The sequence below is a fragment of the Pseudophryne corroboree genome, chromosome 11 (genome assembly GCF_028390025.1).
Source record: "Pseudophryne corroboree isolate aPseCor3 chromosome 11, aPseCor3.hap2, whole genome shotgun sequence".
In the NCBI taxonomy this organism is placed as follows: Eukaryota; Metazoa; Chordata; class Amphibia; order Anura; family Myobatrachidae; genus Pseudophryne; species Pseudophryne corroboree.
The window spans coordinates 141,832,471-141,858,273 of NC_086454.1; the positions used below are offsets into that span (position 1 = coordinate 141,832,471).

At 44.4% G+C, this 25,803-nt stretch overlaps 1 protein-coding gene across 6 annotated transcripts in view; it reads left to right on the forward strand.

Annotated features, from left to right (window-relative positions):
- The window catches only part of LGALS12 (galectin 12), a 131,333-nt gene extending 106,199 nt beyond the window's left edge, over positions 1-25,134 (forward strand). For all 6 annotated transcript variants that reach the window (XM_063944869.1, XM_063944870.1, XM_063944871.1 and 3 more), the window contains exons 8-9: positions 3,972-4,134; positions 22,296-25,134. In XM_063944869.1, the coding sequence (XP_063800939.1) occupies positions 3,972-4,134; positions 22,296-22,442 (310 nt within the window). In that variant the 3' untranslated portion in view covers positions 22,443-25,134. The remainder of the gene's footprint in view (positions 1-3,971; positions 4,135-22,295) is intronic.
- The last annotated feature ends 669 nt before the right edge of the window (positions 25,135-25,803 follow it).

The window sequence follows — 25,803 nt, forward strand, 5'->3', positions numbered from 1 at the left end:
GAGGAGATCTCGTGGTGGGAGCTCGGTTACGTCACTTCAGCCACATCTGGGACGGTTCTTGCCAAGATTCTTGGGTAAGGGACCTTATCTCTCAGGGCTACAAGCTGGAGTTCGACGGTACTCCTCCCCGACGATTTTTCAAATCGGGCTTACCAGTTTTGGGAAGTTTGCATGGTACTCTACTACTGGACATAAAGAAGTTGGTCCAGTCCCAGGTCATTGTTCCAGTATCACTACTGCAACAAGGACAGGGTTACTACTCCAGTCTGTTTGTAGTACCAAAGCCAGACGGGTCTGTGAGGCCCATTCTGAATCTGAAGTCCTTGAATCCTTACCTGAAGGTTTTCAAATTCAAGATGGAATCTTTGAGGGCAGTGATCGCAGGCCTGTAACCACAGGAATTCCTAGTCTCCCTGGATATCACGGACGCTTACCTACATATTCAAATTTGGCCTCCTCATCAGGCCTATCTGAGGTCTGCCCTGTTGAACGATCACTACCAATTTCAGGCGTTACCCTTCCGCCTGTCTACAGCTCAGAGGGTGTTCACGAAGGTGATGGCGGAAATTATGTTTCGACTCAGGGTCCAGGGGGTCAATGTGATTCCGTACCTGGACGATCTCCTGATAAAAGCGAGTTCCAGGGATCTGCTATTGCTCCATATAGATCTCACTGTCCAACTTCTGTCTCACCACGGGTGGATCCTCAATCTGCCGAAGTCCCACCTGGAACCGTCTCAGCGGCTCCTGTTTCTGGGCATGCTACTGGATACAGTAGCACAGAAAGTGTTCCTCCTCGAGGACAAAGCGAGAACACTCCAAGAACTGGTATGCATGGTACTCATACCTGCTTGAATCTCCGTCCATCTTTGCATAAAATTATTGGGAAAGATGGTGGCCTCCTACGAGGCGATACAGTATGGGAGGTTATATGCCAGACCCTTCCAATTGGACATCCTGAACAAATGGTCCAGTTCCCATCTTCAGATGCACCGGATGATTCAGCCGTCACTCGGGGCCAGGATTTCACTCCTGTGGTGGCTACAGTCTTCCAACCTCTTGGAAGGACGAAACTTCGGGATTCAGGATTGGATCCTCCTCACGACAGATGCGAGTCTACGATGATGGGAAGCTGTCACCCAAGGGGAGCAGTTCCAGGGCAGGTGGTCTTCCCAGGAGGCCCTTCTCCCAATCAACATTCTGGAACTTCAGGCTACCCACAACGCTCTGCTTCAGGCATCTCCTCTACTAAGGGATCGGGAAATCCAGGTACAGTCGGACAACGCCACGGCGATGGCGTACATCAATCGACAAGGAGGGACAAAAAGCAGGGCCTGCATTCGAAAGGGTGTCAAGAATACTCTGGGCAGAAAAACATGCTGTCCGCAGTCTTCATTCCGGGAGTGGACAACTGAGAGGCGGACTTCCTAAGTCGCCATGACGTCCACCCGGGGGAGTGGGGACTACACCCTCAGGTGTTGCAACTGATCATTGACAGGTGGGGTTGCCCACAGATCGACCTGATGGCCTCTCATCTCAACAAGAAGCTTCGCTGCTACTGCTCACGAACCAGGGACCCTCTGGCGAGCGCAGTGGATGCGCTGACCTTGCCTGGGCCTTACCAGCTGGTCTACCTGTTTCCTCCGATTCCTCTGATCCCAAGGATGCTCAAGCGGATCAGACATCTAAGAGTTGAAACAATCTTGATTTGCCCGGGTTGGCCCTGAAGTCTGTGGTACAGGACCCTTGGCCTCTGCCACTAAGAAGGGATCTTCAACAAGCACCGTTCATCTATCTGGACTTACGGCAGCTTTGTTTGACGGCATGGAAGTTGAGTGGAACATCCTAGCTCACAAAGGGATTTCCAAAAAGGTCATTGCTACTATGGTGCAAGCCAGAAAACCTGTGACGCCAAAACACTATCATCATATCTGGCGGAGATATGTCTCTTGGTGCGAGGAACGCACATTTCCCTCTGCAGAATTCCACTTAGGAAGGTTCCAATGTTTCCTGCAGGCTGGAGTAGATAAAGGCTTACGTCTGGGATCCATTAAGGTCCAGATTTCAGCTCTTGCCAGAAGAAGTTGGCTCTCTTGCCAGAAGTTCAGACCTTCTTGCAAGGGGTGCTTCATATACAACCTCCTTTCGTGCCACCTACGGCAGCTTGGGATCTGGATGTTATGTTACGCTTTCTACAGTCCTCCTGGTTCTAACCTCTGACGACGTTAGAGGATAAATACCTCACGTGGAAAACAGTGATGTTACTGGGCCTGGCTTCTGCTAGGCGTGTCGCAGAATTGGGTGCCTTGTCGTGCAAAAGTCCAAACTTTGTCTTTTACGAGAACAGAGCCGAGCTCAGGACTAGAAGGCAGTTCCTGCTGAAGGTTGTCTCCGCGTTTCACTTGAATCAACCTCTGGTGATTCCATCAGGTTCTGACGCTGCTTATATTCCAGAGGCGCTGGATGCTGTACGAGCCTTGAAAATCTACGTCAAGAGGACGGCTCGAGTAAGGAAGACGGATTCCTTGTTCGTGCTATATAATGCGCAGAAAAAGGGTTGCCCTGCTTCAAAACAGTCCACGCTTGTTGGATTAAGCTTACTATCCAACAGGCTTATGCGTCGGGAGCCTTACCAGTTCCACAATCTCTGAAGGCCCACTCTACTAGATCGGTGGGTTCTTCCTGGGCGGCTGCCCGTGGAGTCTCGGCCCTACAACTATGCCGAGCTGCTACCTGGTCAGGGACTAACACCTTAGTGAAGTTCTACAAATTTGATACCCTAACCAAAAGGATACCCAGTTTGGGCAGGCGGTGGTGCAGTTGTCTCCGCACGTTCCCGCCAGTTCTGGAAGCCTTGGGACATCCCCATCATACTAAGTCTTTCCCCAATATCCCTTATGGATGCTAGAGAAAATAGGATTTTAATATACCTACTGGTAAATCCTTTTCTCGTAGTCCATAAGGGATATTGGGCGCCCGCCTCTGTGTAATGACTTTCTGCAGGTTATCTGTTACGTGTTCCTGTTCAGCTGTTACTGTTGCCAGACCTTGCTGGCTAAGTTATGTATTGGTGTGCTGGTGTTTAAATCTCACCACACCTGTTTTTGTTATGTTCATTCTCTCAAGTATTTCGTTCTTCTCCGGGCACTGTTTACCTATAACTGAGCTGTAGGAGGAGGCAAAGAGGGGAGGAGCCAGCACACCCAGTGGAAGAATTGTAAAGTACCCTTGCTCCTTTGGACCCGTCTATACCCCATCGTACTAATTTTGTCCCCAATATCCCTTATGGACTACGAGAAAAGGATTTACCGGTAGGTATATTAAAATCCTATTATCAGGGGCAAATTTCAGGGTCAGGCTGCCCCTAGGCACAACCAGTCGCCCCCTTCATGTCACTCTCCCCTTCATGTTGGGGCCTCAAAACTGCCAAAGCAGCACCAACCTCACCCCCCCCCCCCCTCCACCACCACCACCACAATTTACTGATTCTTGCTCCCTCCTCCCTCACCAGTTACAAAATAAAAAATGAGTTGTGATGACAAATAAATAAATAATCACCTGGCCCCATCTGGCCATCAGCCTATTAGGGATCTCATGCAAGTGAGCATGCCCTGCCACCCCCACCACCCTCCCCAGCTAGTATCACCCTACGTGCCTAGTGGAAAATCTACCATTGTATATTTATATGTTTGTTTGTTCATTGTATATTATAGTGGCTGTATTATATTTAAACTTATATGCATATTCATATTTTTTTTTTTATAAATATTGTTTTATTACTTTTTTGAAGTCTAAATGTTTGCACGCCATGGTGTTTTTTAATTTTAGAGACCCTGTCGTACTAATTCATCTTGCCTATACTTATTGATTTTTGCGATAAATGCTGGCCAGCAATATTTGATGTTTAATTAATATACAACATTTTTACCATATTTCAGAGCTGTATGTGATACTACTGCTTTGTTTTTCTAGGATTACCCTCCTGTTGAAATATAAAGACTTTATCCCTTTTAAACTGACTGCAAATTTTAGAGACCAGTCGTTGTGTTATAATTATTTAATGGGACAGTCGTGGGGAGAGGCACAGAAAATCCAGACTCCTTTCTTTGTGTTCTATGCAGAGAGGTTTTTTGAGGTGAGTTCCATAATCTACTCCACCTTGAAGTGCTTATATTGTGATTTTCATGTGACATTCAGATAATACTTGCCTACTCTCCCAGATCTTGCAGGAGACACAGGGTATTACGGATAGTCAGCGGGGGAAAGACATGTAGTCTATAGGGCTATGCACAGGCTCTATCAATGTGAATAGTAATAAGAAAGGATATTAGTTCAGAAACCAGCCTTTCAAGAGAAATCAGAAAGGCAGAATGCCTTTACCTTATATAACTGAGCTGGAGGTGCACCTGTAAGCATTAAACAATATCTAGAGGAAAGAGAAAGGAGAATGACCATAAGATGGTCATCTACCAAAGAAAGCTTACTTTGTGGCGCACTCTTTTGTTTAGATCAAATATTAAATAATTACGGAATTAAAACTTAACATTTATTAGATTTATTTAGAATAAGACGGTCAAGTTCAAACATAAACAACATAGATCGGTCAGTATTGACCTACAGTGATCCAAAAGATTCACTGTATAAAAATACAAATCATGTATGTGTGGCTAGAGTTCACTTGTATACGTATACATTTTATAATTTAAAATTTCTTTGGAACAGAACCACACTTCTACTAAACCAATGAATATATGTAGAACAAAAGTGAAAATAAGGTTTAGACAATTTTTATCGGGTAGTTAAACACTCCAAGAGATCTCTCCAAATAAATTATTGGATCTCATATTGATTACCCAATTAGCGGCAATTGTTAACTCAGCTAGAGCACTTCCCCTTTGATTTGATAAATGAGAGTAAAAATGTCCTCTAAAAAGGCAGGAGTGGTAGGTATTAATCAAATCACAATAAGTGATAATTACCAGCACACTTTAGAGCCTTAGAGTATTAATCAAATCACTATAAGTGATAATCATCACCACATCCTAAATCATTCGCGTCTGTGGATGATCCTACATTGATCACATTCAAATTATTGCATTTCAAGGATGACAATCCTACCAGACATGTGTTGCAATTGGTCTTAGAAAATACATTATCCTTATACTTTTAAATACAATGTGACACCTTAGGCATTAATTGTAGATGCAAATACACCATAATCAAACATCCCTGAACACAAAACCATTTGTCTGTGTGACCTGATGGAAAAGAAAGGGAGATTTTCCTGATGACACTGTGCCCTTCTCTCCCGATAATACAGTCTGTATATATTCTATCCCCAATAAATTCAGGCTATATGAGTGCAATGTATTCTAAGCAATGCCCAATTACATATTCCACATAACTTGAATCTGAACATACATTTCAGCTCCATGAATACATGTATATCACCATCTTATACATTGATCAGGCTAATGAATACCATAAATGCAAAAAGAAATGTATATATTGTAATAATCAACAAACATGTATCACGGAAATGTATGATTTTGACATAGGGACAGAAGACTGTAAGATAATCTATATGGGTATCACTGTGAGAAGGTAAAAGTGTCCCAGCAATGATAGGTCAGTTCCCCTTTCTGCTGTCGTCCCATGTGCAGTTTTGCAGTGAATGGGAACGATGAGAGTTTGGGTCACACCTGATGCCGGGACAGAAGGAAGAAGTGCGAGTTGCTTCTGCTGTCCCCAAGCCGGACTCCCCCTCCTCTGTTGTGCCGCCACAGTGCAGAGGCAGCAGGAGACCTAATGTGGATGAGAGAGCCGCTCTGAAAAGGAGCGGGTGTGTGTCACCATTGATGTGTGCACGCTGAGTGCCGAGAGCCGCTCACGTGACCAGACGCCGGGTCGGGTTTGGAAATTCCACGCTCCCGGAAACTGTGTACGTCTGGTATGCCGATGACGTACGTTTCACACAAAGCTTGTTCACATCGGTATCTGACAGATCTCTCTGTCAAAGCTGTTTAAGTAGCATTTTTAATATGGGCGTAGCTTTCAATTGTACATACTTGTTGAACTCGTTGGGGCAATCAAAGGGCCAAAAACAGAGTAAATTACATATTGATTTAGTAACCAAACAATAAAAAACATTATCCGCATATAGTAAGTCGTAATACATAACAATATAGAGTAAATAATTGTTAACATACTTGGATAGAGATAAGCTTCAATAATAGCATTCTCAATTAGTTAAATAACAGTGCACCCGGATGGTCAAATTAGCTAATTAGCCAGAGGTTTAATCAATTTTCATAAATATAGGATGTAGGTTAAATCTGGATATGACTAATACTTCATATTGGATATATGTTCTATTAAGGACTTAACCGAACTGTTATAATTCAAGAAAGAGAGGATTGGAGGACGGAAAGGAGAAAAAGTCAGATATAAAAAGACTATGAGTGTGCTACAAGAGCGGTTAAATTGGCTAAAGATAGGAAAATAAGAATTGACAGCACCAGTATCTATATTTTGACACAGTATGCATTCTAAATTATGTAAGGTTCATACATATATTGTAAGGGTTGAACACTCATGCGACAGACTTAAAATGCGCTCCCCCATTACATATGTAGAGAAAATGGTTAATCTCCCATTTGTAAAACAGTGCGGCTGACTAACAGCCGTAACTGTGTCCTAACCCTATACAATCGGACATGTGTAATACCCTTGTTAAAGTAATTTTGCCTATGAGAAATGTTATGGCAAGCTAATAATCATAGCTATATCCAAACCATGTCCACTAGTGCATAAAGAGCACCCCTAACTGAATTATAGGTCATATGTTTATGATGTTATATAGGAATCTGTCAGGGTCTAAACAGATAATATATTCCAATCTGTCAGAATCAATTACGTGTCTAGCGGAGGAATCATTTCTTTAGTAGATGTATCAAGAGATGATGATTGATCAGGACCATAATTAATCTCATGGTTCGCTGCTGTAACGATTCCACTAGTGTACTTTTACCGGAACAGCAAGTATTCGGATAGCCCGCTACCCCTGAGAAGTTAAAGCTGGCAGGTGGAATATAGACAGGATGGCAAATATTCCTGGAGTCCCCAATGTTTTCCTATAGTTGAAACCAGGAGACTTGATGACAGATGTCCCGACATTTCCTAGTGGGGTACAGTGGTTAGAGGCAAAAGGCTGCAATCATAAGCATCTGCCCATGAATGCCAAATGAGTATCACAGTTGATGGATGAACATCATAACTATTGTGCCAATCCAGAACTTATTATCACATATAACAATTCAGATATTGTAATATAGAGTACAAGCCACTATCAGAGTGCAGTAGAGGGAACCCAATAAAGGTAACTTTTTCAACTTAGTGTAGTATAATGTAATATTTACATATTTCAATAGTTAACATGTAAAGATATACAAATCAGGACATGTGGATTAATTAGAGGAATTTCTTTTCTATATGTACTAGTGTGCGTGCAGAATTCCCACCCTAAATAATAGAGGAGGTTATATAGATCCAGACAGGCAAGGGAATAAAACGTGAACATCTAGGGTGTTGTTGACATCTCCATATAATACATATCTCAAAAGTACATAAATGGAGGACACAGTATCATATAGGGGATAGACGGAGTTGACCTCTTAGGATGCGATATATATAAAGAGGTACTAATTGGTGTGTAGATATGTGTTGTACAAAGGGTATCGGAGACATAGTGTTCCAATAATTAACCCTGTAAGCGTATTTCATGTTGGCAAAAATACACTATAGTTGATACTCTCATTTAAGCCACCTGGGGCCACCGTATTCAACTTGAAGATCCATTCACTTTCCAACTTCTGTAATTCTATTTCTGAATCACCACCTCTGATGCCCATTTTTAGTTTGTCCAGACAGAAGAATTTAAGTTCACAAGGAGATTTGGAATGCTGATAGTAGAAATGTCTTGCAACTGATGTTATTTGTCTGAATCTTGCCAAATCTGATTCTACATTTCTAATATTGCCCATATGCTCCATGATCCTCACCTTCACCATTCTTGTGGTCATGCCCACATATGACAATTTGCAGGGACATTGGATGCAATAAATTACATTTGATGACTGACAATTTGTAAATTCCTTCATCTCTACCTTTATGCCATCCCTGTCTTTAATGATGGGATTGGTGTCCACATGGTCACATACCTTACATTTCCTGCAAGGATTAGATACTTTCATTGTGGGTCTCCACCCAGGCATTCGACCGAAGTGACTTTTTACTAGTTTGTCCCTGAGATTAGGTGATCTCTTCCAACTCATTGACACAGAGGAGTCAAGATTGGAAGAGAGATCTGGGTCATTAAGGAGTATTAGCCAGTGTTTATTTATAACACTCTTAATTTCCCGCCACTCTTGGCAGAAGCTACCCACAAATCTGGGTTGAGGTTTTTCACCCTCCTTAAGTTTTTTCACTCTCCTGCTTTCTTGGAAGATTAAGGTTTGTCTATCTGTGTGGAGAAGCGCCCTGCTTGCTTTTTTTAATGCAGCGCATGCTATATCCCCTTTCCTTTAGCCTTGCAGCAAGTTCTTTACTTTGGATTCTGTAAGTATCATCCTCTGTACAGTTTCTCTTCAGTCTGAGGAATTCGCCTCTTGGTATGTTTTGTATCGTGGCTGGGAAGTGAGAGCTAGTATTGAGAAGCAGATTGTTACTGGCTGTCTTTTTCCTAAACAGCTTCGTTGCCAACATGTCATTGTCATCTCTATAGATTCTTAAATCCAAAAAGGGGATCTGATCTTTGTCTATCTCATATGTTAGCCTTAAATTTAGGATGTTATTATTCAATTTCTTAATGAAGCTAACCAGTTGCTTCTCTTCTCCTTCCCAGATGATAAAAATATCATCTATATATCGCATCCATGAGATTATCCTCTTAGTGAACTCTTCATTCTCCTCACAGAAGACCACTTCTCGTTCCCACCATCCCAAGTATAGGTTTGCGTAAGTTGGTGCGCAAGCCGCGCCCATCGCTGTTCCTCGTATTTGTGTGTAAAATATATCAGCAAATATGAAGATGATGTTATGGAGGACGAAGTGTAGTAATTTCAGTAGAAATTCATTGAAATCACTAGGACCTTCCATGTCAAGGAAGTACCTAACCGCAGAAATACCTTTCAGATGGTCGATGCTGCTATATAGGGATTCAATGTCAAGACTTGCTAGGAGATGATTTTGTTCCAATTTGACATCATGTAATTTCATTATGACATCACCAGTGTCACGCACATAAGATGGTAAACTTGTGACATGTTTGCGTCAGTGAGTATCTATAAATATACTCGCTTTTTCAGAGACTCCCCCAATCCCAGAGACAATAGGTCTACCTGGGGGGATTTTAAGATTTTTGTGCACCTTTGGCAACAAATAAAAGGTTGGAGTCTTAGGATGTTCTACTCGAAGATACTCGCTTTCCTGTTTTGTTATCACCCCCTCAGCCAAAGCCTTGTCAATGATACGATTCAAGGACAATCTACAGTTGTCCGTAGGATTGAAGAGAGTTTTACTATAACAGAGAGGGTCATTGAGTTGTCTCATAGCTTCTTTGACGTACATTTCCTTGGGCCAGATAACAACATTACCCCCCTTATCGGATGGCTTAATTACCACATCCTCCCATTTACTGATCTCATTTAGGGCTGTCCTCTCTTCACGTGTGAGATTGTCCTTGTATCTCGATTTACGTGCACAAATTTTGTCAAGATCACGGCTTACCATATCCATAAAAATCCTTACTTCAGGACATATCTGATCCTGGGGGAAGAAAGTGGACCTCTTCTTACAGATGACCCTTCCTGCTGTCTCAGTATTGGTATTATTGGTTTTTTGAAAGTTCCTCCAAAATGGATAACATTTCATGATCATATTCATCAAAATCTCTCATACTTTCTAAAGGCAATATGATATCCGTATTTTCCCCTTCTGTTACGGATTGAGAGTGTAGGAACGGGTCATCCCTCTGATCTGAATTACCTCGTGCGTGATATTTCATCAATAAGAGTTTGCGTCCAAATAATTTGATATCTTTCTCCCATTGAAAACGATTACAGCTTTTTTGTGGGGCAAACGATAGACCCTTCTTCAAAACTGCATCTTGTCCTTTTGTTAGAGTATGATCCGATAAGTTAATTATTCTCAATAAGGTGTTTTCTTCTAATATTTCTTCTTGTAGTTCACCTTCCTTTTGGGGTATCTGTCTGTCTTTGGTGTTTCCCATCTCTGTGTCTCGTATCTTCCTCTTTGACCCCCTCCTCGTCTTTCTTTTGCGGGGAAACTTCCTCGTCCCCGCTTGCCCCCTAAAAAAGGAACAATATATACATTTCTTTTTGCATTTATGGTATTCATTAGCCTGATCAATGTATAAGATGGTGATATACATGTATTCATGGAGCTGAAATGTATGTTCAGATTCAAGTTATGTGGAATATGTAATTGGGCATTGCTTAGAATACATTGCACTCATATAGCCTGAATTTATTGGGGATAGAATATATACAGACTGTATTATCGGGAGAGAAGGGCACAGTGTCATCAGGAAAATCTCCCTTTCTTTTCCATCAGGTCACACAGACAAATGGTTTTGTGTTCAGGGATGTTTGATTATGGTGTATTTGCATCTACAATTAATGCCTAAGGTGTCACATTGTATTTAAAAGTATAAGGATAATGTATTTTCTAAGACCAATTGCAACACATGTCTGGTAGGATTGTCATCCTTGAAATGCAATAATTTGAATGTGATCAATGTAGGATCATCCACAGACGCGAATGATTTAGGATGTGGTGATGATTATCACTTATAGTGATTTGATTAATACTCTAAGGCTCTAAAGTGTGCTGGTAATTATCACTTATTGTGATTTGATTAATACCTACCACTCCTGCCTTCTTAGAGGACATTTTTACTCTCATTTATCAAATCAAAGGGGAAGTGCTCTAGCTGAGTTAACAATTGCCGCTAATCGGGTAATCAATATGAGATCCAATAATTTATTTGGAGAGATCTCTGGGAGTGTTTAACTACCCGATAAAAATAGTCTAAACCTTATTTTCACTTTTGTTCTACATATATTCATTGGTTTAGTAGAAGTGTGGTTCTGTTCCAAAGAAATTTTAAATTATAAAATGTATACGTATACAAGTGAACTCTAGCCACACATACATGATTTGTATTTTTATACAGTGAATCTTTTGGATCACTGTAGGTCAATACTGACCGATCTATGTTGTTTATGTTTGAACTTGACCGTCTTATTCTAAATAAATCTAATAAATGTTAAGTTTTAATTCCATAATTATTTCATATTTGATCTAAACAAAAGAGTGCGCCACAAAGTAAGCTTTCTTTGGTAGATGACCATCTTATGGTCATTCTCCTTTCTCTTTCCTCTAGATATTACGGATAGTCCCCTGCAGGGGATGCGGTCATGTGACCAGCGTTTGGGATACCGGCGGTTACCATGCCGACGCCGGAATCCTGAGCAATCAAAGTGCCGGCAGTCAGAATGCCTACCCACAGGGTCTATTCCCACTCGTGGGTGTTCAAGATACCCATAGAGTGGGAATAGAACCTGTGGCGAGTGCAGCAAGCCACTAAGCCCGCAAGGGGCTTTGTTGCGCAGCCCACCCACCCCCCCTACCGCCAGCATTCTGCCGCCGGGATCCCAGGGTCAGTATGCGAACTGCCGGGATCCCGGCAGCCGGCAACGCTTTCCCAACCGCGCGGAAGCCCCGGAAGAGTGGGCACCCCTCCCACATTCACAAGTTTTTGTTTCATAATGATAAGCTAACAAATTTAATTTGAACTTGTCCTAGAACAGTCAACAATAAACAGAAGAAAAGATCTTTGTGTTTATGGGCAGCTATTAGGTCAATAGTCCAAGAAAAGACCAATGTTTCCTTATTTCTCCATAAAACCTTGTCACCTTCTAGCATAAATCACTATGGGCCATATTCATTATAACTAAAATGTCATCATTTCTACACTCCGCAAGAGATGTATAAATTGTGACCTTTATCAAACTCCAGATAAGCATTTTTTCCAGAGTTTGATGGTAAAACTGTTTGCCATCCTGAGATGGCAAACAGCTCCCTAATCTCAGCGCAAGCTGCCGTGTACACACGGCGGGTGACAGAGGGTCAGGAGCGTGCAGTGTATTCTCTGGGGCCAGGCACTGCGGGCAACTTCGGCAGCGGGGGGAGGGGGGGGGGGGGGAGAGAACACTGTAATCTCCAACGCCGGGCCACCCCGCCGGCGGTGGAAGGAGCGGAGGCCGCGGCTGCAGCATGTTCACTGCAGCCGGACACCCCTTATGAAGAAGTCGGCAGGGTTGGGCAGGTGGGAGGGGTGAGCAGGGCTGTAATACTATAGTGAATATTATATATGGGAAAAAATTATCAGTCTCAGTTTCCGAAAAACTGTCTTCTCAAAAAGGCCAGTTTTTCTGAAGTGATAATTTTCTCATGCTGGCATACTGAATACTGAAAAAATTGTGAGAGAATTCTATGAGAATTGAAAACTAAAAATTCTCATTGCACAATTTTTTCATGATAAGAATATGCCCCTATATGTCATGTTTAAAAGTAAGTTTTGGCATGAGGTTTAGCAAGGTAAAAAAAACAAACCTTGTGCCCAATTTCGGGTATGCGTGCTCCTGATACCCGCAGTTTCCAATTTAAAAAAAATGGTTTTCAGCACTGAAAATTCTAGGGTGCGAGCAAAGAAAAAGATACTTATCTGTCCAGTGGTCTCCCCTCCATCTTTACACTGGGGAGGGGGCTGCTGGGAGGAGGCACACACACTGGGGGTCACTCATGCATAATCACACATACTTATACACACTCACATACTCACCATGCTGCACAAGACCCGGATGCAGATGCTGGAGGAGAAGGCAATCACTTCAGAAGGTGAGTAATGACAGACTAATCAAGCTATCTGGAAACATACAAATGCTTAATTAGTCCTCAAGGGGGGGTAGGAGGAGGGTGGAGAGGGTGCCGCTGGTGTCCCAGAGCAAGTACCACTAATTTTTCCTAAAATTAACAATTTTAAGAAAAATTAAACTTGCTCTGGAGGTAGGTGTGAGAAAATAGATGTGGTGATCTATAGAGAAGTTACCGGCGACTCATTTTCTGTTCCCTAATTGAATAGCACAACCCCACGGCTGTGGGGGGAAAAAACACGCCGCAGGGTTTTTTTGAATCTTCCACCAGACAATTGAATTCCCCCTTAATATCTATCTTTCTTCTGTGCTGAGCCTATTTTTGCACTATTTGTGATGTCTTATTCCAACATCAGTATCAGTAATATGTTTTATGCAGTTACCACACAAATTATACCTTGTTTTTTAATCAGACTGACTTTTCTGAATACAGTATATCATTCAATTCCTTCTAACATGGCAAATACAACTGACCTAATATTGGAGTGTTATGTTATTGAAATAGCATGAAACCATATTTTTTTTCTAAACGCACCTAGAAATAATTTGTGGTTCTTGTGGTTAACCCACCTTTCCAAAAATCAGGATTGTACACTTGGGCTTTCATATTTAAAAAAAAAAAAAATTAAATCTGCACTTGTAGTGCATTTTTTTTGCTTGGTTTCACCATCTTGAATGAAGCATATACAATGTGTAGGAATAAAATGTTAGCCTAAATGAATCGTATCATTTTGGAAACTAGAAAACCTATCTCCTCAAATGAGTCTGCTACCCTGTGTTTATTTGAAACAAGAGAAGGGAAATCTGGGCATTAAAACATCCCCATACTGGTACTGTGCTCCTTTAACTGAGAATGCCCCTGTGTATGTATGGGGCACATTTAATGCACTCCCCCATCTCTGGAAAATAATGTTTTCTGTACAGCAGGGTGATATTATCTTGTGATCAATAGACTACTACTAACGGGCCACATAAGTTGAACTAGGGAATAATGTGGGTGACTCTGAGCTAACTGAAGCCGAGACTGGGACATCTTCCCCATCATTGGACTTCTTAATGTTTACTGCAGTGTAGGGGTTATTGTCAGGTGGTCCCACTGATCATTGGACAATAATTGCAAGCCGGACGTAGGGTTTGATGTATCAATCAAGCAGTGAAAACAGTGGAGAAGTTGCCCATAGCCAGGCTGAAACTAGGATTTTTGACACCTGAGGCAGGGCAGTGACTTGGCAAACCATTACTTCCGCCCCCCCCTCCCCCCTCCCTCCTCCCTTTTCTGACCTTACATTTATATCCATCCCCCTACTTACCACACTTTATAGAGGGACAGAATGCACCGCAAAACAAGGGGTGTTATTGTAGGTGGGGGGAGGACCTCTAGCATCCATGACACCCCGAGGTCTTACTCCAGGATGACATGATGCCCAGCTGCACAGCGCCAGACCCCCAGATGCGATGCTGGATCTCCCCTATGTGTATCATAAGCACGTGTGCCCGCTCACTCACCAACTGGTTCTCTTGTCTGATGTGTTTTCTGGCCACACCAACCGGGTCCCCCTGGACCTCGCTCATTACAGTTACAGTGGGGGTTGATTGACATCAAGCCATCACTGTTACCCAGCACCTCAGCGGTGTCTGGTGCGCTGTCAGAGGAGCCTGGGTACACCCAGCACGTGTGTGACTATGTGCAGGTGGGGGTGTGTTCTGCACTCCCTCCAATAGTTGATATGTGTATGTGAAGACAGTTTATCTGTGCAGCCTAGGTTTCCAGGGTAGGAATTCTTTTCAAGTATTCCACAATTTAACACATAGCAAGAAAACATGTGTGACTATACCCTTCCCTAGGCTTGGTGGTATGTTCCTTCTCAATGGTGACGCATCCTGACACCACTGGGGACATGGCTGCCTGCAGGGAGCTCTGGGACCTGCTGCACCCACCCCCCCCCCCCCACCCAAACCCTTCCTACTTGTGGTCCTGCAATAGCAACCAGTCAGCTTCTACCTATCATTTTATAGACTGTACTTGATGAATGCTACCTCAAATCTTATTGGTTGCTGTGGGCAATTCACATATCCACTCTGCACTCCTTTTCATTGCTTGTTACATAAACCACATACTGTAGCTTGAAAGAGGGGGTCCTAACTCTGGAGGTGTCGAAATGGGGACATGGGAGACTCTTAGCTCCCCACTCATCCCATGCACAACAGATTTTTTTTTTTTTTTTTTTTTCCTGTAGTGGAGCAACAGTGCCCTCAGTGACATATTTTCCCCCATTAATTGGAACGCACATCTTTTAAGACTGCAGTGACATAATTTTAGTGCGGTCTGCGTTCCCACTCCCCATTAGTAGTAATTATTGGTTGGAGCTCGGTAAGTTTTTGTTCCTGAAGGTGTGTACTCACGGTGCGATGCACTGTACTGCCTGACATTGACTATTCGATGTGGCCGGAGCCCGACCCCACCGATATAGTCAATGTTGGGCTGCCTGCACAGTCTGTTTTTCCTTGCAATGCCGAACCCGCGGGACTGCGCATCGGCATCACAAGGACTATACACACGGTGCAATATGCACTATATTTTCTTACGATTTTGACCATATAGTCAAAATCGGAAGAAAAATCACATCTTAACTATCACCTATTTGATGTATGAGTCGTACTCTTCTTAGGACGATTTCGGTACAGGAACCCGACAGTCAGGATTCTGGCGGTCAGAATCTTGGCACATTTTAGTAAGTCTGCTAACCTTTGTTCCCTCCCCCTAATGCCTAACCCTGCCTGGTATACTTGCGTTCGGGATTCTGGCTGTCGGGATTCCTGTATCTGTCTTCTGATCGCCGGCACCTTGACCGTTGGGATGCCAACTATATCCCCTGAGGACTCGGGTGATTAAAATTCACTAAAAAAGGGTTTATGTTCAATATGGTCATTCACATGGACAGCTAAATTAAAAAGATCGGCCTAACTGAAGGCCAGGACAAAGTCTAAAAGGCTGAGTATCCCAATTAAAGCAGTTGGCTTTTTTATTTTTTATTTTTATTTATCACTCAGCCATTATTGGTGGAGACCTGCACATGGATATTTAGTCAGCCGGTTTGGCAGACTTGGAACAAACTGACCCAATACAGTATGTGTGGCCAGTGTAGGCCAGCATCTACTGTATAGACAGCACTGCCCATTTACGTGATATTCCACTTGGTACTCCACCTACATTATGTGATATTAGTCTCCCTCTTTACTCCAAGGACTCTGTGGTGCACCTTACTCCATTTGTCTATACTGTATATACTATTAAACAAGTCAGGTGTGTGTGTGTGTTCCAGTGCTGAGTGTATGACAGGACTTGTAATTTAAAATAGGAGGAGGTAACATATGTGTTCCCAGCCTTGCCATAGCCCTTTGTAACCAACAATATGCAGACTGCCTCTACAACAGTGCAAACCATTATATGTAGCATCACTCAGATGTGAGGACAACCTTGTGTTTCACAGAGCACAACTACATATGACCTACTGTGTACAATTATATTCATCTTTTTAATTATAATTTCTCATACGTCCTAGAGGATGCTGGGGATGCTTCAAGAATCATGGGGTATAGACAGGATCCGCAGGAGACATGGGCACTTTAAGACTTTCAAAGGGGTGTGAACTGGCTCCTCCCTCTATGCCCCTCCTCCAGACTCCAGTTAGATTCTGTGCCCAGTGAGACTGGATGCACACTGAGGAGCTCTCCAGAGTTTCTCAGAAAAAGACTTTATGTTAGGTTTATTATTTTCAGGGAGACCTGCTGGCAACAGGCTCCCTGCATCGTGGGACTGAGGGGAGAGAAGCAGACCTACTTCTGTGAGTTTCAAGGCTCTGCTTCTTAGGCTACTGGACACCATTAGCTCCAGAGGGTCTGATCACTAGGTACGCCTAGATGCTCGTTCCCGGAGCCGCACCGTCACCCCCCTTGCAGAGCCAGAAGTCTGAAGACGTGTGAGTAAAAGAAGATCAGTAGACTTCAGTGACGGCAGAAGACTTCAGTGTCTTTGAGGTACCGCGCAGCGCGCCATGCTCCCACACACACAGCGGCACTACAGGGTGCAGGGCGCAGGGGGGGCGCCCTGGGCAGCATAAATCCTGAATAAATAACTGGCAAAAGAGGTTACAGTGCCTGGGCACTAAAACCAGACTCCCGCCAGTATAAAAATTGGAAAAATAGAGGGGCTGAAGCGCACCATTAAGGGGGCGTGGCTTAGCCCTCACAGCTCTAACCGGCTCCATTTTCTCTTCACAGAGCTGCAGAGACGCTGGTCCTGACCTCCTACACTGCTGTACAAGTAACAGGGTGCAAAACGGGTGGGGGGCACAGTTGATTTGGTGCTGGTATTATTATTATAAAAGCGCTAACAAGTCTGAGGCATTATTTAAATCGTTTTCAGTACCGGGATAGGCGCTGGGTTGTGAGCTGGCAAAACTCCCTCTGTGTTTCTCTAACAGGCTTTGCTGTGGGTCTGTCCCCTATAGCCCCAGTGTGGTTGTGGGTGTCGGTACGCGTGTCGACATGTCTGAGGCTGAGTGCTCTTCCCAGGAGGAGCCTGGAGTGGGGACAGAAAAGACTGTGGGAGTGACCGTGTCGGCACTGCCGACTGCTGATTGCGTAAATGTTTTGAATGCAAATGTGGCTCGGTTGAATAAAAGATTAGATAAATCTGAGTATAAGAACCAGACATGGAGAAAATCCACGGAGGATGCATTGTCGCAAGCTCAGGGCCCCTCGGGGTCACAGAAACGTGCATTTACCCAGATAACAGATACCGACACGGACTCTGATTCCAGTGTCGACTATAGTGATGCCAGATTGAATCCTAAACTGGCTAAGAGCATTCAGTACATGATTGTGGCGATAAAAGATGTATTACATATCACGGAGGACCCTGCTGTTCCTGATACAAGGGTCTGTATGTATAAAGGAAAGAAACCTGAGGTAACGTTTCCTCCCTCTCATAAACTGAACGCTCTTTTTGAAAAAGCTTGGGAAAATCCTGACAAGAAGGTACAGGTTCCTCAGAGAATCCCGGTGGCATATACGTTCCCCTCTGGGGACAGGGAAAAGTGGGAGTCAACCCCTACGGTGGACAAAGCTCTATCACGTCTGTCCAAAAAGGTAGCGCATCCGTCTCCTGACACGGCAGCCCTAAAGGATCCTGCGGATCGTAAGCAGGAAAATACACTAAAATCCATTTATGTCACTACAGGTACGCTACTCAGGCCTGCCATTGCATCTGCGTGGGTGAGTAGTGCTATAGAAAAGTGGGCAGATAACTTGTCATCTGATATAGATTCCCTGGACAGGGATAGCGTGCTTTTGACTCTGGGTCATATCAGGGACGCTGCAGCCTATCTAAAAGAAGCTGCGAGGGATATTGGCCTTTTGGGATCAAGGGCCAATGCCATGGCAGTCTCGGCTAGGAGGGCATTGTGGATTCATCAATGGAATGCTGATGCTGACTCTAAGAAGACTATGGAGTCTCTACCGTTTAACGGTAGTGTCTTGTCTGGTGACGGCCTCGTTGACCTGGTATCTACGGCTACCGCGGGTAAGTCATCATTTTTACCTTTTGTTCCTGCACAACAAAAGAAAACGCCCCACTATCAGATGCAGTCCTTTCGGCCTAATAAATACAAAAAAGGAAGAGTGTCTTCATTCCTTGCTACGAGAGGAAGAGGAAGGGGGAAAAGGTCACAGGCTGTGGCAAGAGTAGAAGTCCTCCCCGGCTTCTACCAAATCCACCGCATGACGCTGGGGCTCCTCTGCAGGAGTCCGCACCGGTGGGGGCACGTCTCCAACTCTTCAGTCAGGTCTGGGTTCACTCGGCCCTGGATCCTTGGATATTAGAAATAGTAGCCCAAGGGTACAAATTGGAGTTTCAAGACATGCCCCCTCACCGATTTTTCAAATCGGCCTTGCCAGCTTCTCTTCCAGAAAGGGAGGTAGTATGCGCTGCAATACTAAAGCTGTCAAAATCAAGTCATTGTCACTGTACCCCCGTCACAACAGGGGGAAGGCTTTTATTCGAGCCTGTTTGTGGTCCCGAAGCCGGATGGCTCAGTCAGACCGATTCTGAACTTAAAATCCCTCAATTTCTATCTAAAAAAAATTCAAATTCAAGATGGAATCTCTCCGAGCAGTGATCTCCAGTCTGGAGGAGGAGGATTTTATGGTGTCGGTCGACATAAAGGATGCCTACTTACACGTCCCCATATATCCTCCACATCAGGCATACCTGAGGTTTGCTGTTCAGGATTGTCATTACCAATTTCAGACGTTGCTGTCTGGTCTGTCCACGGCTCCGAGGATTTTCACCAAGGTTATGGCGGAAATGATGGTTCTCCTGCGCAAGCAGGGAATCCCAATTATCCCGTACTTGGACGATCTCCTGATAAAGGCGAGATCCAAGGAGCAATTACTGAAAAACGTTACGCTCTCACTGACAATTCTGCAACAACATGGTTGGCTCCTAAACTTGCCAAAATCACAGTTGGTTCCGACAACACGGCTGTCGTTCCTGGGTATGATTCTGGATACAGAATTGCAGAGAGTTTTTCTTCCAGAGGAAAAGGCTATGGAAATACAGAACATGGTAAAACAGATTCTGAAACCGGCAAGAGTGTCGATTCTTCAATGCACTCGGTTGCTGGGGAAGATGGTGGCGAGGCCATTCAGTTTGGCAGTTTCCATGCCAGAGTATTTCAGTGGGACCTGTGGGACAAGTGGTCCGGGTCTCACCTGTTCATGCACCGGAAAATAATCCTATCTTCCAGGACCAGAATCTCTCTCCTGTGGTGACTGCACAGTTCTCACCTCCTAGAGGGACGCAGGTTCGGGATTCAGGATTGGATCCTGGTGACCACAGATGCAAGTCTCCGAGACTGGGGAGCAGTCACACAGGGGAGAGATTTCCAGGGAAAATGGTCAAGCCAGGAAGCTTGTCTGCACATAAACATTCTGGAATTAAGGGCCATTTACAACGGCCTTCTGCAAGCGGAACATCTTCTTCGCGGTCTGCCCGTCTTGATTCAGTCAGACAACATAACCGCAGTGGCGTACATAAACCGCCAGGGCGGAGCAAAGAGCAGAGCGGCGATGGCGGAGGCCACGAAAGTTCTTCGTTGGGCAGAGAGACATGCAAGCGCTCTGTCAGCAGTCTTCACTCCAGGAGTGGACAACTGGGAAGCAGACTTCCTCAGCAGACACGATCTCCAGCCAGGAGAGTGGGGTCTTCATCGAGAGGTCTTTGCAAAAGTGTCAAGTCGTTGGGGAATTCCTCAAATAGACATGATGGCGTCTCGCCTCAACAAGAAACTTCAGAGATATTGTTCCAGGTCGAGGGACCCTCAAGCAATAGCGGTGGACCCCCTAGTGACACCGTGGGTGTTTCTGTCGGTCTATGTGTTCCCTCCACTTCCACTCATTCCAAAGGTGATAAAGATCATAAGAAGAACAAGGGTTCCGGCGATACTCATTGTTCCAGACTGGCCTAGGAGGAGGGCCTGGTATCCAGATCTTCAGGAGTTGCTCATAGAAGATCCCTGGCCTCTTCCTCTATGAGAGGACCTGTTACAACAAGGACCGTGCGTGTATCAAGACTTACCGCGGCTATGTTTGACGGCATGGCGGTTGAACGCCAAATCCTAGCCCGAAAGGGTATTCCCAGTGAAGTCATTCCCACACTACTTCAGGCTAGAAAAGAAGTAACGGCAAAGCATTACCACCGTATTTGGAGAAAATATGTATCTTGGTGTGAATCCAAGAAGGCTCCTACGGTGGATTTTTAGCTGGGGTTGCTCCATTTTTTGCAAGCAGGTGTGGATGCGGGCCTAAAGTTAGGCTCCATTAAAGTACAAATTTCGGCCTTATCAATTTTCTTTCAGAAAGGATTGGCCTCCCAGAAGTTCAGACCTTCGTGAAGGGCGTGCTGCACATCCAACCTCCCTTTGTGCCCCCAGTGGCACCATGGGATCTTAATGTGGTGTTGCAGTTCCTGCAATCTCATTGGTTTGAACCTTTACGTAAGGTTGAGTTAAAATTCCTTACTTGGAAAGTAGTCATGTTGTTGGCCTTGGCATCCGCAAGGCGGGTATCTGAATTGGCGGTTTTGTCTCACAAAAGCCCCTATTTAATCTTCCATGCTGATAGAGCGGAGTTGAGAACTCGTCAGCAATTTCTGCCAAAAGTGGTTTCATCGTTTCACGTAAACCAGCCTATTGTGGTGCCAGTGGCTACTGACGCCTTGGCGGAATCGAAGTCTCTCGATGTGGTCAGAGCTTTGAAAATCTGTCGCCAGAACGGCTCAAATTAGGAAAACAGAGGCTCTGTTTGTCCTATGGGCTCCCAACAAGATTGGGGCTCCTGCTTCCAAGCAGACTATTGAACGCTGGATCTGTAATACGATTCAGCAGGCTCATTCTACGGCAGGATTGCCGTTACCAAAATCGGTGAAGGCCCATTCTACCAGAAAGGTGGGCTCATCCTGGGCGGCTGCCCGAGGGGTCTCGGCATTACAGCTTTGCCGAGCTGCTACTTGGTCGGGATCAAACACTTTTCCGAAGTTTTACAAGTTTGATACCCTGGCTGAGGAGGACCTCTTGTTTGGTCAATCGGTGCTGCAGAGTCATCCGCACTCTCCCGCCCGTTCTAGAACTTTGGTATAAACCCCATGGTTCTTGAAGCATCCCCAGCATCCTCTAGGACGTATGAGAAAATAGGATTTTAATACCTACCGGTAAATCCTTTTTTCTTAGTCCGTAGAGGATGCTGGGTGCCCGTCCCTGTGCGGACACTATCTGCAGTACTTGTTTAATAGTTATTGCTTGTGTTACAAAAAGGTTGTGTTTCAGTTATGGTCAGCCTGTTGCTGATTTTGTTCATGCCGTTGACTGGAATTCTGTTTAATGCCATGTTGTACGGCGTGTTTGTGGTGTGAGCTGGTATGTATCTCACCCTTAGTTTAACAATAAATCCTTTTCCTCGAAATGTCAGTCTCCCTGGGCACAGTTCCTATAACTGGAGTCTGGAGGAGGGGCATAGAGGGAGGAGCCAGCTCACACCCATTCAAAGTCTTATAGTGTGCCCATGTCTCCTGCGGATCCCGTCTATACCCCATGGTTCTTGAAGCATCCCCAGCATCCTCTACAGACTAAGAGAAAAGGATTTACCGGTAGGTATTAAAATCCTATTTTTCCATTTAATACTGCAAACTCAGTATTCTTCTATTTTTCCTCTTTCAATTCAGATACTAATCATTCCTGAAACCGGGGTATTCAAGCTTGCCATTAACGGGACCCCGCTGGGTGATTTCTCTCCTCCTGCGCTAGACCTGAAATCTATTGATCAACTGCAAATTAATGGCAGTGCCGTGCTGTATACTGTACAGTGCTGACCGGCTACTGCCACCTACCTAATGTGCCTTGCAGGCATTGGAGATGTGCTTGGTTGCTGGAAAACGTGTGACACTGAAGTTCATGTATACCTGGCTGAGCCTGAAACGATCATACAACCTTCAAAACTGGCTGGACCGCAGCTGGGACTAATTTCCACTCTTCCAGGGAATACTGTGCAATAATAGCAACTGAGCCCTTGTTTACATCACTGCCCGGGGCCATTTGTACACCTTTTATTGTGAAAATTATACACCAGACAATTTATTTGGCTATGATTGTTTAATGTTTGTGTCATTGGACCTTGTGTGACCACGGCCTCTCCGAGAATACTAAATGTAACTGATGGATAAATAAGGACATGTACTTGATCTGGCATGTTTTATATTGTGCCTTTGCAAAATGCTCTTTTCCTAAAAACACTCTAAGGGGGTCTTACTAGGCCTTGGACGGAGATAAAGTACCAGCCAATCAGCTCTTAACTGTCATTTTTCAAACTCAGCCTGTGACATGGCAGTTTGGAGCTGATTGTCTGGTACTTTATCTCCATCCAAGGCTTAGTAAATAGACCCCTTAGTTTGTTTTAAACAACTGCTATATGTTCTACCTAGTTACTGTATAGAATAAAATACCTAAGCCTTATTATGCCACTTCTATTTTTCATATGTAATAGGCCAACTACTTGGGCTCTTTGTGAAATTGTGACCATAGTATTCGGTGAATGTGGCCAGGTAAGAGTTCTAGAACCAGACATGTAACAAATGCTGCTTCTAATAAGTTTTATATTAGATCTTGTGGTGTTCACTAATGCAATTTTTCATTGGCCATAAATGGCTTTCTGACTGTGGGGGAGATTGGTTGGTACCTGTCTTTCTCCAAGCTTTGATAAATCTGCCCCTAAATCCTGTATTTTTCATAGCCACTCAGTTAACCAGCAATGTTGTGTGTGTAATAATAATAATAATAATAATAATAATAATAATATTATTATTATTATTATTATTATTATTATTATTATTAGTTTTGTTTTCCTGTCCCCTTTTTCTTTTTTTTTTCAATTGTCAGTAAAGCTAAATCTTTCAAGGTTGCATAACTAACTAATCCAGTATTTAGTTGATATAGGGCCTAATTCAGACCTGATCATAGATGTGCTAAATTTAGCACGTAGATGTGCTAAATTTAGCACATCTACGATCAGATACACAGACATGCGAGGGGACGCCCAGCACAGGGCTAGTCCGCCCCCCATGTCAGGCCCGACCACCCCCCACACAAGTACAAAAAGCATTGTACAGCTGCAATGCTTTTGTACTTGAAGAGTAGCTACCCGTCACTGTGCTGGTTGCAGCGGCTGCGTGTGATGTCATGCGGCCCGCCCCCGCACGGTCCGGGCACGCCTGCGTTGCCCGGACCACGCCCCCTAAACGGTGGCCAAATGCCGCTGGCCCGCCCCCTCCCGCCTAGCGACTGCCTCTGCCTGTCAATCAGGCAGAGGCGATCGTAGGGCTGAGACAGCCATCGGCTGTCTGGCATGCACCGGGACATGCGCAGCTCAGACCTGATCGGCTGCTGTGCGAAAACGCACAGCATCGATCAGGTCTGAATTAGGCCCATAGTGCATAGGTTCTCAAACTCTGTCACCAGGACCCCAAACAGTGCATGTTTTGCAGGTCTCCTCACAGAATCACAAGTGAAATAATTAGCTCCACCTGTAGACCTTTTAAAATGTGTCGGTGAGTATTGAACTTACCTGTGCACCTGCTGGGTTACCTGCAAAACATGCACTGTGTGGGGTCTTGGGGACTGAGTTTGAGAACCTATGATATAGTGGGAACCAGCAATAGCCTTCATTTTGTGACTAGGGGGGTAATTCAGACCAGATCGCTGCTGTGCATTTTCTCACAAGCTGCGATCAGGTCTGAACTGCACCGCAATGCGCAGGCGCGACAGACCGCAGCAACGGGGTTCGGCAGTCAGCGACGAGATGGTGCAAAAATTCTGAACGCACCGGCGATCGCAAGGTGATTGACAGGAAGAGGCCGTTTGTGGGTGGCAACTGACCATTTCCAGGGAGTGTCTGGAAAAACGCAGGAGGGACCCAGCGTTTTGTGGGAGTGTTTCTGATGTCAGCTCCGGCCTCAATCCTCGCAGCGGCTGAGTACGTCCTGGGCTGAGCAGAGACTGCACAAACTGATGTTTGTGCAACTCGCCAGCAAAAGTGAACGCACACCTGCACACACACCATACCTTTCCCCTGTGGGCAGTGACTACCTGATTGCAGGGATGCAAAAAACGCACCCTAGCGAACAGGTCTGAATTAGGCCCTAGGTTTCCTCACTAGCACACACAGTTGTGGCATGGACGTAGTTGAGTGTTATTTTTGGCTTGTCACCCTGTCCCTAATTCCCAGTTAATCATATCTAATCGGCTCTGCTTACAGCAGGGTGGCTGGGGTGTGTTGTTTAACCCATGCACAATCCAGGTTGCATACATGACTGACAAAACCACTGTGCAGTGATTCTATAGTGCTAATGCTGTCCCAGAAGCAACATTGTCCTGTTACAAATGAGTTCTGTGTACAATTAGTATTTCTCAATGCCATTTTTATACATATATTTTTGGGGTTTGTATATTGGATATTAATATGGATTTTGTTGTTTGGTAAGCGATGCAATAAAATAAGTGTCAGGGTTGGATTATAGTTGTGTTTAATCTTTAAACTGCTGACAGAACAGTATGTCTTAATAACTAAATCCCAAGCTGTCTTGTTTTGAATGCATCTATACTAGAGATGTGCACCGGAAATTTTTCAGGTTTTGTGTTTTTGGTTTTGGATTCGGTTCCGCGGCCGTGTTTTGGATTCGAACGCGTTTTGGCAAAACCTCCCTGAAATTTTTTTGTCGGATTCGGGTATGTTTTGGATTCGGGTGTTTTTTTTCAAAAACCCCTCAAAAACAGCTTAAATCATAGAATTTGGGGGTAATTTTGATCCTATAGTATTATTAACCTCAATAACCATAATTTCCACTAATTTCCAGTCTATTCTGAACACCTCACACCTCACAATATTATTTTTAGTCCTAAAATTTGATCCAAGGTCGCTGGATGACTAAGCTAAGCGACCCAAGTGGGCGGCACAAACACTTGGCCCATCTAGGAGTGGCACTGCAGTGTCAGACAGGATGGCACTTCAAAAAAAATAGTCCCAAAACAGCACATGATGCAAAGAAAAGAAAAAAAGAGGTGCACCAAGGTCGCTGGATGGCTAAGCTAAGCGACACAAGTGGCCGACACAAACACCTGGCCCATCTAGGAGTGGCACTGCAGTGTCAGACAGGATGGCACTTCAAAAAAATAGTCCCA